This window comes from Pleurodeles waltl, chromosome 10, assembly GCF_031143425.1.
Source record: "Pleurodeles waltl isolate 20211129_DDA chromosome 10, aPleWal1.hap1.20221129, whole genome shotgun sequence".
In the NCBI taxonomy this organism is placed as follows: Eukaryota; Metazoa; Chordata; class Amphibia; order Caudata; family Salamandridae; genus Pleurodeles; species Pleurodeles waltl.
In genome coordinates this window covers 232,490,099-232,504,440 of record NC_090449.1, presented here as the reverse complement: position 1 = coordinate 232,504,440, position 14,342 = coordinate 232,490,099, and the positions used below count along the sequence as shown (strand labels likewise).

At 46.6% G+C, this 14,342-nt stretch overlaps 1 protein-coding gene across 6 annotated transcripts in view; it reads right to left on the bottom strand.

Annotated features, from left to right (window-relative positions):
- Positions 1 to 14,342, bottom strand: part of CCP110 (centriolar coiled-coil protein 110) — a 425,941-nt gene that overhangs the window by 73,176 nt on the left and 338,423 nt on the right. For 4 of the 6 annotated variants that reach the window (XM_069210241.1, XM_069210243.1, XM_069210245.1 and 1 more), the window contains 2 exons: positions 4,123 to 4,185; positions 3,920 to 3,982 (listed from right to left, as the gene is read on the bottom strand). In XM_069210241.1, the coding sequence (XP_069066342.1) occupies positions 3,920 to 3,982; positions 4,123 to 4,185 (126 nt within the window). The remainder of the gene's footprint in view (positions 1 to 3,919; positions 3,983 to 4,122; positions 4,186 to 14,342) is intronic. The other 2 variants (XM_069210242.1, XM_069210244.1) reach the window with 1 other exon arrangement.

Sequence of the window (14,342 nt, the reverse complement as noted above, 5' to 3'; positions counted from 1 at the left end):
CCTAGCTGGTGTGCCCTTGGGCAGTGTAACAGGAAACAGGAGCCTTTGAGGCTCACTGCCAATTGTTGCAGCTCCTGCAGGGGGAAGAACCTCCTTCCAGAGCGATCTTTGTTCCTGACCCCAGAGAGCACAAAGGCTCTCACCCCATGGGGTCAGAAACTTGTCTTTTAGTGGCAGGCTGGCACAGACCAGTCAGCCTTACAGTAGTGTGTTAGTTGAAATACAGGGGGAATCTCCAAGATGCCCTGTGTGCATCTTTCAATAAACCCAACACTGGCATCAGTGTGGGTTAATTGAGCTGAGAAGTTTGATACTAAACTTCCCAGTCTTCAATTTAGCCATCATGGCACTGTGGAGTTTGTAATGCCAAACTCCCAGCTCATGGATTTTGACACTGCAGGGGCATGTTGCTCATGCAGCTATGCCCTCACCTGTGGTATAGTACACCCTGCCTTAGAGCCTTAAGGCCTGGTGGAGGGGTGACTTACCTATGCCACAGGCAGTGATTTGTGGGCATGGCACCCAGAGAGGGAAGCAATGTCAATGTTACCTTTTTCACCCCACCAACACACACAAGCTGCAATGGCTGGGTACGTGTGTTTGGTAATGGGGCCCTTAGGGTGGCATAATACATGTTGCACCCCTTGGGACCCTCCCTGGCCTCAGAGCCCTTGGTACCTTTACAAGGGACTTAGCTGTGTGCCAGAGGTGTGCCAATTGTGAAAGCAATGGTACAGTTTAGGGAAAGAACACTGGTGCTGGGGCCTCGTTAGCAGGATCCAGGGACACACACAGTCAAGTTAGCATCAACATCAGGCAAAATGTGTGGGGGTAACCATGACAAAAGTGGCACATTCCTACACACATCACCTCAAAAGAACACCAAACTACTGATACAGGAATACTATCTAAAGGGCAGAGATGAACTCCTCAAAAGGAGCCCATCAAAAGGATTAAGTTGAAACATGGTGACTCATACTAACTTAGGTGGGCAGGCTCTATAGCAAAAGTACACACAAAATCTAAGGCAATAATCAAGCCCATTAGGAACAAAAACCACTTACAAGTTCAGCAGAAAACCTCTCCATAACACACCTTGTTACAGGGGCAGGACTTCTAATAGGTGGGTAAATCCTAGCAGGAAAGTGCCCTAGCTATGTTGGGAAATCACAACAATCAAACCGGAGGTTAAAACAACAGTACCCACACAACCTAAGCCATGAACAACCTTTACCCTGTCTGTACACCTCTAACAAAATCAGCTGCTTTTCATAGGTAGGAACACACTTCTATGCCTCTCCAGATCCTATTTCGCTCCTGCTCCGGGGCCATCAAAAGAAAATCTAACAAGTTGCCTCAATGGCCCACGGAAAACTTGAGACTCAAGCAACGACTACAGTGTAGCAACACAGAAAAGCCCATGGACCTGGTCCCTTAGTCAATCATGTCAAGGTCACACCAAATAGGTGGTTTACTAGCTTAAAACCACCACGAACAACCTTAGCAAAGTAGCCACTTACTTATTCTGGAAGCAGAAGGACCACCATTTGCACTATTTCTCAAATAACATGGGAGTAGCTGGCCAACAGACAAGTAGAATACTAAAGCCGAACCCTATAGCACCCTATGAGAACATTTACTCCCCTATCAGATCAAACTCTTTCTCAGAACATCCAATGAGTCACATCAAGAAAATGGCGGGGGGATGGCATCAACTATGTGATTGTAACAGAATCTCCACAAAATACATTAAGACTTCACATTACAACACACAAAATAAATCAGGGCCTCCAGGAGCCAAGCAATAACGCCAAGCAGTACAGCTGCTGGAGCGAAATGGTCTTATCAAAGCCTCATTAAATATTAAGTAGGGTTCTGGCGAGAACCTGGAGAATTTCAGTCAACAAGCTGATTTTAACCTCTGCTTCGGGTAGAGGAAAATTCAAGACACCCTCACTCCATTGTAAGGATTCCCATTAAAAGAAATGCCATTGTCATCACTGCTGATAAAAAACTGGCAAAGCTTTCACTGGCAGAGGAGTACATGTTGGTGCTGGAAGGTGAAGCAGAATATGAGCGATCCGCCAACTCTTTAGGACCCAAAGGTGCAACAGAGGGAGTGGGAGGGGGCCAAAGCACCAAAGGCAAAGCCTGGGTCAATGCTGATATATGATGGAGGTCAACACCATGTGCTGGAAAGGCAGGCAGCTGATCCAGCAAGGCGCTAGTGCTGAGCTGCTACCCAGCAATCAAGTCACACAGGGACAACAAAATTGAGTGGTAACCAAGAATCAAAGACCTGCTAGGAGGCTGACAGTAACAGTTAGTTGGAGGGACACCTCTTAATCAGAGTGACATAAATGGTCTGAGGGGAAGCGACTGACATTTATCCCAGGACCTGGATCTAGAGTAAGATTAGGCGAGATGGTGCCTACACTGGCATCCTGGATCTATTATAAGAACAAATACTGTCTACCAGAGACAACGAAGGCAAAAGTCTGACCCAATAGTTTTTGGAACAGTGAAAAACACTGGATGCAGACACACTGACGACGACCAACAAAGACGCCAGAAACAGGAGCAATAGCACTGCAAAATCATAAAGCAGAACACAATGTCAGAAGAGCACACAGATCAGCATTGAAGGGTATGGAAAAAGGGAAAGCTGCGCCAAAGTGCATGGTGGTGCCTTAAATTGCTCTGTGACATCACATCCGTGGAGGTGCAGACTCTACTGGAAGCCACAGCAACCCATACAAGGAACAGAGAGCGATTGTAAAATTTCCAGATGCAGACTGGCACCTGGAAGAGATTAACTAGGGAATATGCTGTTAGCAGTAACCATCAGAATAAGAGATCTGTGAGGCTCCAGTGTCCTGGGATCCCTATTCAGTGAGGGGAAAAAATGAACTGCCTGAATGACTTTGCAATGCATTGTGTGACAAGGAAGCTTATGGACTCCTTAATGTGGCAGTGCAAGTTTTTCTAATTTTGCAGAATTACGCATTGACTACAATAGTTTTGACCTGGCAGCGCAGGTTTATAATTCATCTGCAGAAACATTTTTTCAGCTAACAAAATATTTCTAAAATCGTTTGTAGTCTAATGTATTTTAATACGCTTGCTTTAGTGACTGAAAATAACGTTTCCCCTTGCCACGCTTCCTTTTTCATTTTCAGACTGAAAATACATGTATAACAAGGAGTTTCGAGATCATGCATATGTGCAGAGATATTCCACTACTTATACCTACCAGGCGGAAGGAAATGTTACTTATCTGTAACCCAGTTAACTGTCACAAGGACTCATTAAGAAAAGAAATATGTTTTCATGCAAAAAAAAACAGTAAATTACAGAAGACGTCCATAATACGCAGCACGTTTCATTTTGGTTGAAAAAAAATACATTCAGTTAGCTACATCAGTCAAATGGTATATTTGTCTGAAAACCCATTTTGTAGCCTTTTAACAAAAAGCTGAAGTAAATGTAGCATCCATATGCTGTATAAAGCTTTAAGCCGCTGCAAACAGGGGGAGGACTCGGGTAACAATGCGTCACCTTGTTTAAAAAAAAATGCTGGTAGGAAATATACTCTAGAGTCAGATATTTAAGGCACTTTTTTTATTCCATAATCTACTCCCGCCATTCCCTCTGCAAGCTATACAGCTGAGGTGGTCTACCGCCAGAAGGACTAAAGGTGTTTTTGCACTAAGGAGTTGTGTATACAAATTGTGCTACAAAAAATAAACTTAGCCGATGGATGCATGAGGGTACTGGATATATGTTAAAGTGTTAACATAACTGTAGACACGTGTTTCCTTTCTTTTACCAGGAGTATAAAAATACATACTAAATAATTGTGTGTAAATTGAATGAGTACGTTTTTAAATCCTACATACTACGAGGAATGGTGTCTTACCCTCTTCGTGAAAGCAACTTATTCAGAGGTGCATTTTGTCCTTGCGTTGGTTGTAGTATTCTGCTAAAATTGAGAATTTTGTGTTAGATTACACCACAATCTAAGCAGAAGTATCTTAAGGTAGAATGCATTTTTTTTTTCATTAATTTGACAATATCTTAATTTGCAAGACAACATTATGACAGATTTTCAACTACACTAACCTTGTTTCTGTGACCCTCGGTTTCAAAGCAGTTTTTTTATTTGGCATTCCCATTTCAACAGCCCTATTAAAATGCAAAGAAAAAATAAGGACGTTATCCTTTCTCCATTCAAACTATTTACGCCAAATAAAAGTACAAAAAGAGACTGAAGTAACATGGCACATAAGCACTACCAAAACAAACTGCAGGCACTTATAAATAAATAGTTTTAATGTCCTTTAACATTTTTACGGCACCTTTTGATTAGTGCAAAAATTAAATGGCATTGGATGCTCGGTATACGTAGTGGGAAAGATTACTACTGGGGCTGTGAGGTCTTGGTGCAATCCCTGTCTGTGTTTTGCACTGGAACCACTGACTTAGGAGAGGTGTGCAGCCTCCCCGAAGCAGGGCCTGACCCTTCACAGCCACAATCGACCTTCCTTTACAAGGGCAGCCATATCCAGCCTTCATATGTCAATCTCCCATCCATGGGAATGGAAGGTCTGCTTAGCTGCAGGATATTGTTGCTGCCTAACTGCAACAAAGATGACCGCCAAGATCACAGCGTCGGACCCCACTTTTGGAAAAAGTTTAAGGGTCATTTTTCCCATGGGGGGCGGTTAGCCTTTAGGCATCAGTGAGGGCCTCCCATTTTCGAATTCCCTGCTGCTCAATGGCTTATTTTTCTCCCGGGCTGGACCAGACTGGCCCTTATGTCTCTGGCATTTTACAGTGACTGGGAGCTAGACGGCTTTTTAAAGAGGAGGATAGACTGTCATGATTGAAACATGCCGCATAGCCAGATTCTACTCACTGCCTGTTGCAGCGTGGGGCTGGTTTGAACATTTTGACAGGGCTGATTTTAGTTTCCAGCCCGGCCCCAGAGGCAGATCCATGTGAGGGGTAAACTCCAGTCTTCAAGCAACAGGGAAAATGGAAAAGTTACATACCTGTAGTCCTAGTTCTGCATCGCAGGTATCTTCATTGAAGTCCTAAACACGGAATAATTCTGCGCTGGCAGCAGAGAATTATTCAATATTTATGACTATCAATGATTATCTTAAGATGCAGAACTGGGGCTTACTGTGACGCCGTGAAGACCTGCGGCACCCCACTTGCGGACCGCGGACAGATCAGCGATCCGAGTCCTGGGTGGCTATTTTTGCCACAGGCCGTGTTTTGAGCCGGGTTTCAGGACCCTACATATTTTTCGTTTCACAGCGCGACCAGTACATCTTTCTTTGGGCGCTGCGCCCGCTTTTTGCCCTTATAATCTCTCTTACCTATTCCTTGTCTTTTTTTCTTTTTTCTTGTTTTGTTTTCTTTATGGTTTTCCTCTTAGCCATCTTTTCTTCTTCCCTGGAGTCTGTGGTTCTTTCCCTGCATGCTTTGCTTCCTTTTTTACACCATGGCTTTTTTTCCATTCACTCAAATGTGGCTTTTCCCAATTCAAGATGGCGTCTTCGGAACTTCCTGCGTGTCACTTCCTGTTTGCCAGTACATAAGCACAGTTGGTCTTCTGCTCCTTGTGTTACAAACACTTCCGTTCTTGGTGGTGCTCCTCGCTCCTGTATCTGGTGATTTTTGGACTTCTCCTGTTTTTTCTTGTCTGCAGTTTTTGCTGTTTCCAGTTCACACTACGCTTCTCTTTTTTCTTACCTCATTTTCATGAGTTCCCTGCTTCTGAGGTTTTTCCCAGGATTGGGTTTTTTCCTCTGGGACTCCTTCTGGAGGTCACAGTCTGCCTGGTGTTACTCTACCAGCAGCACCGCGGCTACTGGAAAGGGTCGCTCTTACCTTGGTCAGTCCAGAACCAGCAGGAGACCAGGTGGTACCTCGAGATTGACAATCGCGGTAACAGGCATTCAGATCGTGGCACTTACTTTAACCTTGGAGAAGTCAATCCTTATGCTGGAGTAGGGATATAGCCCCATTTCTATTCCCTAGTGATGAAGTGCATGAATTCAAGGCTAGGAAATTGTAATCCTACCAGAATCGAAGAAAACTCTATTCACAAGAGGATACATTGAGAAGGGGAGTGAGCTCCCTTTCTAAAGGAATCTGTCCTATGAAATCGGGGCTGTTGAGCAAAGTTATGTATGTAGTAGTTGGTATGACAAGTCCGGACAGCAGCATCCTTATTTTCGCATTAGCAACTAAAACGTGTGAGGAGGACCTACTGTTCTTAATCTGCAACAGCAGTCCGAGAGCCAGCAGTAAAGCTAGTGGATGAAGTAGTGCTTCTACCATTTGAGGAAGTAGAAAGCCCTTCAGCTACCTAATAAAAGGATTGGAGAGGCCCTGTCAAGGGAGTCTAAATCACAGTAAGTAGAAAAGATTCTTACCTGTAACTCTTGTCATCTAGCACTGGCATCTATCAGATTCACATGCTTGAATTTGTTCGTTTTCTCAGACTGGGAGCCTAGGTAAGAATGTTAATACAGTAATGTACCCTTAACACTCAGTAACACTGAATTTTCCCCAAAAGATATGCATCCTATACACATCACTGTAAATGATCCAAACTGCAGTCGGAGATCACCATCCTCAGTTCCTCCCCTGCCAGAGGCTTCCAGCTGCCAGATTTCAAAGTGTTTGTATTTTAATATGTGAAGTTTCATGATAAGGAGATGTTGACAAGCCGCTTGAGAATCAATAAAAAATGCCAATGATGGAGAACAGAATTCCAAGTAACTTTATTCCTTCTTCAGCCCTGGATCCTTTATACATTCAGAGCATGAATAAAGTTTCACACTAGTACAAAACAAAGCGGTGGGTGGGTATTAGGCTTGCCTCTACAAAAGGGCACAGACAGTCCCACAGCAGTTCTCTGCTGGCATCCAGAGGAATATAGTAGTGCTTCGCGAATGAGTGGGAAGTTCTCCATGCTGCTTTACAAACGTCTTTAAAAAAAGTCCAGAAAAAGGAACATATTGCTGACATAACCCTTGTGAAATGCGCTCTGATCTTTCGTGCCAATAGTCTGTTCATTGATGTAAGAGCCACTATGCCACAAGCAGCAATCCATCTAGCTAAAGTGTGCTTGTTTATTGCATTGCCTTGGTTTACCACTCCTTAGGCAATTAATAATTGATCTGATTTCCTGAACTGTCTTGCAGCTCAAATAGAATTTAAGACATAATATATCAAATGAACACAGGGACCTTTTTGCTGCTGTGGCTGGACTTCGAAAGAATGTTAAGAGAATCCTTCATCATTTGATATAAAGCAGAGAACCCTTGGGAATTAATTATGACCTCCATACCTCTCCTGGAAAGCAACTTTCCAAGTTGTGATAACATCTGCACAAAGGGCTAGTGAGATACAAGCTCTACCCATGAACCTTATTAATAGTTCATAGGACTAGAGTAGTAATGAGAACTAGTGCTAAATTATTCCCTAAGATGGTCTCTGATTTCATATTAACCAAACCGTTAATTTACCAACCTTTATTTTAGAATGCTGTTTTTCCGGCAGAGAGGTCCCTTCACACACTTGAGGTGAGAACACTTTCAGAGTTTTATCTCGATAAGACCCAAGACAAAGCCCAAAAAGCTATTTCTCAACTATGGTCCATTGCTGACCGGGTTTGCCACTCTGATACTAATCACTGTCTTGATGAATAGTTTCTTTAATTCTCCTTCAAAGAAATCTCCATTTGAATTCTTAAGCATCTCTCCCACCTCCCCAGTGGAAAAGATACGGTTGATCTATACTAAAACCTCACTTGCAGTGTTGAAATTAACTGCGATAAGTGCCATCTACATAGCAAAATGCAAAACTGGAGGAATGGCAAGCATTACCGGCACCGTGTCCTTTGTCACTCTAGCATAGCTGCTGCCAACAGAGCTAAATGGTTTTAAGATGACACTTTTTGTACTGTCTAGTGACATTTCTGCATTTTTCCATTTTTTTTAAAATAAATTTATGGAATTGGCAATATATTTTTCTTGGGCTGCTAAATTGTACATCCGCGTCACATGTGCCTCCTGTACTTTCTGGAGTAAGGTGAAAACGGAACGTAAAATGCAACTTTGGAACAAGTGCTTCAGAGTAACAGCGTGGGTGGGACTTTTCAGTGCTTTGGATTTCAACGGAAATTCCCATGACCGATAACTACTGTTTAGTGTGTACACAGTTTCTTAAGCTTTGGGCAGGGCCCCTTATTTTTCACACAAGAGCAAAGATCCAGAAACTCTCAGACAAGTTCGTCAGGATCCAAGCACCATAAATCTTGTACACAACTCAGAAAATGACAAAAACACCTTTTGAGAGTTTTCTTTCCTCTGCAAAGGTCCTTTGGGGACCAGGGAAATTTACAAAACAGTGACCCCCAAATTACTGTGGTTCTCCACACTCGCATCAGTAGAAAATGAAGGCTATCTATCAGAAAACCTTATTAAAAAAACACCTTTAAAACTTGCAGGTGAAAGTAGTAGTTCAAGCCAAACATTACCATATGGAAAAAAATACCCAGGCCTCATGCCAACTCTCTCTGTGACAGGTCTCCCGAAACTGCAGTGCGGCCCCTGCATTCTCCACTTAGCTCTCCTGCTGCCTGTTAATTCCTCCTTCTGCCTTTCCCTTGCCTTTATTGTGCTCATCTTTTGTCTTTGTGCTCCTTGTGCATTTCTCTTACCTTTTTTGCGCTAGTTTCTTCTCCTTTATTGTCTCTTTTGCCTTGTTACTTGCCTCGCTCTCCTGCCATCTTCCGCCCGCTTCCTGCCTTTTCTTTCCTCCCGCCACCCAGTGCTCTGCCTTACCCACAGGACCTACTTAATGGAGGCCACAGTGCGACCCCATTGAGTAGGTCCTCGTGCCAGCTCTCCCTGCAACATTGTCGTCCAGGGCCCACATTCTCCACTTAACTCTCCTGCTGCCTTTCTGTTATTTCTTCCTTGTGCCTTTCTCTTGCCTTTACTGTGCTCGTATGTTTATCTTTGTGCCTTTCTCTTGCCTTTATTACCTGTATTGCACTTGTTTTTTTCTCTGTGCCATTTTCTTTATGCTCCCTTTCTCTTTTTGCCTTCTCTTGCCTTAGTGTCTCCTCTCACTCTTATTGTCTCTTTTGCCTTTGTCTCTTGCTTTATTGTCTCTTTAGCTTCTAGTGCCTTGTTACTCGCCTCGCTCTCTCCCCCGCTTTCCGCCTTTTCCCTCCCCCTGCTACCCAGCGCCCCCCCAGGGACCTACTTAATGGAGGCTGCAGTGAGACCTCATTGAACAGGTCTTCGTGCCAGCTCTCCCTGAGACAGGTCCCCCCGACACTGCCATCCAGCGGCCGCACTCTCCACTTAGTTCTCCTGCCACCTTTCAGTTAAATCCTCCTTGTGCCTTTCTCCTGCCTTTATTGCGCTCATCTTTTCCTTTTGTGCAGTTTTCTCTTTTTGCCTTCTCTTGCCTTAGTGTCTCCTCATACTCTTATTTTCTCTTTTGCCCTCACTGTCTCTTGCCTCTGGTACCTTGTTACTCGCCTTGCTCCCCCCCCCACCTCCTACCTGCTTCCCGCGTTTTCCCTCCTTCCGCTTCCCAGTGCCCCTCCCTCACCCCAGGACCTACTTAAGGGAGGCCGCAGCGAGACTGTGCCGCTGCCGTGCCATGACAAAGGCACCCTAAAGGCAAGTCTGTCTGTACCTGTCCACTCCTGGACTGCACCCAGCACAAGGGAACCCTTGCCCTTCCACCAGCCACTGCTAGTCCACTGAGCAGCTCAGAGCCCTGAACCCTGGGCGCTACAAAAGTAACTGCTGCACCTCCTCCGCTCAAGAGACCCTTCACCTGCTGACGCTGCTGCTTCTCCTGCTACATGCAGTCACCAGTCCCCACATGACCCTACACCACACCCACCGGAAAACCATGAATAACCCAGAACCTCTCTGATGCATTCTGATCAAGGTCTGATCCCTCTGCAAACATGCCACAGAAATATGGGACACCATCACTTCCCTCTCCCCCGAAGTGGCCTTCATCACCAAAACCGGGCTAAACGCCTCTTCGAAACCCAACATTGCCACCGCAACACTCGCCGGTTACAAGATTATACACCAAGACCACACTAACAAACACTGCGGGGGCATCAACATCATCAACACTATTCGATGCGCCACCACCAACGACGACCCCATACCAGTCATGGAACACCTAAATTTCCAGCTACAAACCGATGCCAAGACAACCTTAAGCGGCACCTTCGTATACAGACCCCCAAGGACGTCGACCAGCCTTCTGCAATGCCATTCCCAACAACATCGCGCCACTAGCCATTGACTCCAGCCACTACATCCTACTCTGAGACCTCAATTTCCACATCAACGACCCTAACTCCACCACTCATTGAGAACATGAGCAACACAGGCCTCACCCGGACTGGTCAAAGCAACAACACACAAAGCCGGACACACTCAAACCCCCTCTTCACCTCCAGCTACAGTGTCAGATTCAGCCACGTCACAGAACTCTCCTGGCCTCACAACGGCATCGCCCATTTCACCTTCACCGGCGCTCAACACACCTTCACCAAGAACCACAGAGCCGACTACCGCAGCTGGGGAGAAGTAGAAGAAATAGTGGGCGCAGGCCCTAGGCACTGCTCAACCTAAGACCTCATCCGACCTTGACCAGGCTGTCCTAAATTTCTCAAACTGGACCACCGAATGTGCCAACAGACAAGCCAGCTGGTACACCCCGGAGCTCAGAGCTACCAAGCACAGCTACTACAGAATTGAGAAACATTGACTCAGCAGCAAATGCATGAAATAACTTTTCAGAATAGTCAAAGTATACTCCAGCCCGACAGCTACAGTGAACACCAGCCATACTTTCCAAGAACTCTGCGCCACCCTCTCAGACTACTTTCACAGCAACATTGCCACCATCTACATCAACGATGACCCTCCATCTCCGATTTCCAACCTCAGTTCATTCAACACCCCCTTCCCAAGCACACAACAACAGAACAATCACCATGTGGTCACCACTCATCACACAATCCACTTCAGCCATCATGTCATCCATCCACTCCGAGGCACTCACCGATCCATGCCCCCACCACCTGTTCAACCTTGGATCCAACCACATCAGCACAGAACTCGCCAGCATCCTCAACATTCCAACATCCAGACAAATGGAAAAAAAGACCCCTCCTAAAGAAACCATCCACCGACTCCAGCGTACTCAAAAAGTACCGACCCATCTCTCTGCCCCCTTACCCTGCCAAAATACTCGAGCAGGCTAATCAATCATCAGCTCACCAGCTACCTGGAAGGAAAAAAAACTACTGGACATCTCCCAATTAGGATTCCATTCCAACCACAGCATTAAGACCGCACCATTTGCTGCAACAGATGACATCAGAACACTCCTTGAGTGCGGAGAAACCGTTGCACTGATCCTCCTCGACTTATCAGCTGCTTTGGACACCGTCTCCCATCACACCCCTGTAGGAAAATGCCACTGTTGGCATGGTTACCCCCTAACTTTTTGCCTTTTGTTGATGCCAGTTTTGATTGAACGTGTGCTGGGACTCTGCTAACCAGGCCCCAGAACCAGTGTTCTTTCCCTAAAACTATACCTTTGTCTCCACAAGTAGCACAGTCCTGGCACACAGATAAGTCCCTTGTAAAAGGTACCCCGGTACCAAGGGCCCTGTGGCCAGGGAAGGTCTGTAAGGGCTGCAACATGTATTATGCCACCCTGGGGAACCCTCACTCAGCACATGCACACTGCCTCGCAGCTTGTGTGTGCTGGTGGGGAGAAAAATACTAAGTCGGCATGGCACTCCCCTCAGAGTGCCATGCCCACAACCACTGCCTGTGGCATAGATAAGTCACCCCTCTAGCAGGCCTTACAGCCCTAAGGCAAGGTGGACTATACCACAGGTGAGGGCATAGCTGCATGAGCACTATGTCCCTACAGTGTCTAAGCCAATTCTTAGACATTGTATGTGCAGGGTAGCCATAAAGATGGTCTGGGAGTTTGTCAAACACGAACTCCACAGTTCCTTAATGGCTACACTGAATACTGGGAACTTTGGTATCAAACTTCTCAGCACAATAAATCCACACTGATGCCAGTGTGGGATTTATTGAGGAATGCGCACAGAGGGCATCTTAGAGATGCCCCCTGCATGCCAGCCCAACTGCTAGTGCTAGGCTGACCGGTCTCTGCCAGCCTGCCACTTCCAGACTCGTTTCTGGCCACATGGGGTGAGAGCCTTTGGGCACCCGTCACCAGGAACTAAGCCTGGCCTGGGTGGAGGTGCTTCACACCCCACCCCCCCTTGCAGGAACTGTAACACCTGGCGGTGAGCCTCAAAGGCTCAAGCCTGGTGTTACAATGCCCCAGGGCACTCCAGCTAGTGGAGATGCCCACCCCGCCGCACAAAGTCCCCACTTTTGCACCAAGTCCGGGGAGATAATGAGAAAAACAAGGAGTCACCACCCCCTTCAGCCGGGTCCATCCCTAAGGTGACCAGAGCTGATGTGACCCCCTCCTTAGAAAATCCTCCATCTTGCTTTGGAGGATTTAGGCCAATAGGATTAGGGATGTGCCCCCCACCCCTCCAAAGGGAGGAGGCACAAGGCCACCCGCAGGGTCAGTAGCTATTGGCTACTGCCCTCCAGCCCTGAACCCAGGAAATAAGATTCCTAATGACCTAGCAAGGACTGCAGACCTGAAAACCCTGCAGAGAAGAAGGAGACAACTGCTTTGGCCCCAGCCCTACCGGCCTGTTTCCTGATTCAAAGAACCTGCAACAGCGATGCATCCTGTGGGCCCAACGACCTCTCCCGACTCAGAGGACTGCCCTGCAATTCCAAAGACCAAGAAACTCCTGTGGACAGCGACCCTGTCCAAAGCTACAAGAAAAACCATCTTTAAATGGACTCTCACCTCACTCCAGAAGTGTGAGTCCCCACCACTCTGCTCCTGACGCCCCTGGCCCGTGTCCTGAGAAACCAACGCCGCAGAGAGGACCCCCAAGCGACTCAGAAAACGTGTCCACCCTGCACCAACCTCACTGCACCCCCACGACAACGCCTGCAGAGGGAATCCAAAGGACGCTCCCCTGACCGTGACTGCCCGGTAACAAAGAAACCCGACGCCTGGAAGAAGCACTGCACTCTCAGCCCCCAGGTCCGTGAAGAACCAACCACCGGTGCAGCTGTGACCAGCAGGCGGCCCTTGCCCAGTAGGTGGCTGGCCTGAGAAGCCCCCCCTGTGCCCTGCCTGCAATGTCTGAGTGACCCCCCCCCGGTCCCTTCATTGATTTCTATACAAAACCTGACACCTTGTTTGCCCACTGCACCTGGCCGCCCCTGTGTCGCTGAGGGTGTATTTTGTGTGCCTGCTTGGGACCCCCCCCCCCCAGTGCTCCACAAAACCCCCCTGGTCTGCTCCCCAAGGGCGCAGGTATTTACCTGCCAGCAGAATTGGAACCAGAGCACCCCTAGTCTGAATAGGTGCCTATGTTTATGGGCCCTTTTTGGTCTCTGCACCTGACCGGCCCTGTGTTGCTGGTGCTGGGTGTTTGGGGTTGACTTGAAACCCCAATGGTGGGCTACCTATGCCCCGGAGACTGAACTTGTAAGGGCTTTACTTACCTCAAAAACTAACCTGTACTTATCTCCCCCAGGAACTGTTGAATTTTGCAGTGTCCGCTTTTAAAATGGCTTATTGCCATTTTATGCCAAACTGTGTACATTACTGTTTTGATTCAAAGTTCTATCTATACCTATGCAAAGTACCTTACATTTAATGTACTGACCTGCAATTTGCCTTGTGTGGTTCTAAATTAAATTACGAAAATAACATTTTTCTATATAAAAACCTATTGGCCTGGAATTAAGTAATTAAGTGTGTGTTCTCATTTATTGCCTGTGTGGGTACAACAAATGCTTAACACTAGCCTCTCATAAGCCTAACTGCTCGACCACACTATCACAAATAGAGCATTAGTATTATCTATTATTGCATCTGTCAAGCCTCTTGGGGAACCCCTGGACTCTGTGCACACTATCTCTCACTTTGAGATAGTATATACAGCGCCAGCTTCCTACAACCCTCACCAACAGACATCAGCATACAAGACGACACCCTCAAATGGATCACCTCTTTCCTGGCAGGATGCACTCAGAGTGTCCGGCTGTCTCCCTTCACATCTGCACCCATGAACATCATTTGTAGCATACCCCAAGGTTCATCCCTCTGTCCCATATTGTTTAACGTGACTTGATCCCTCTGGT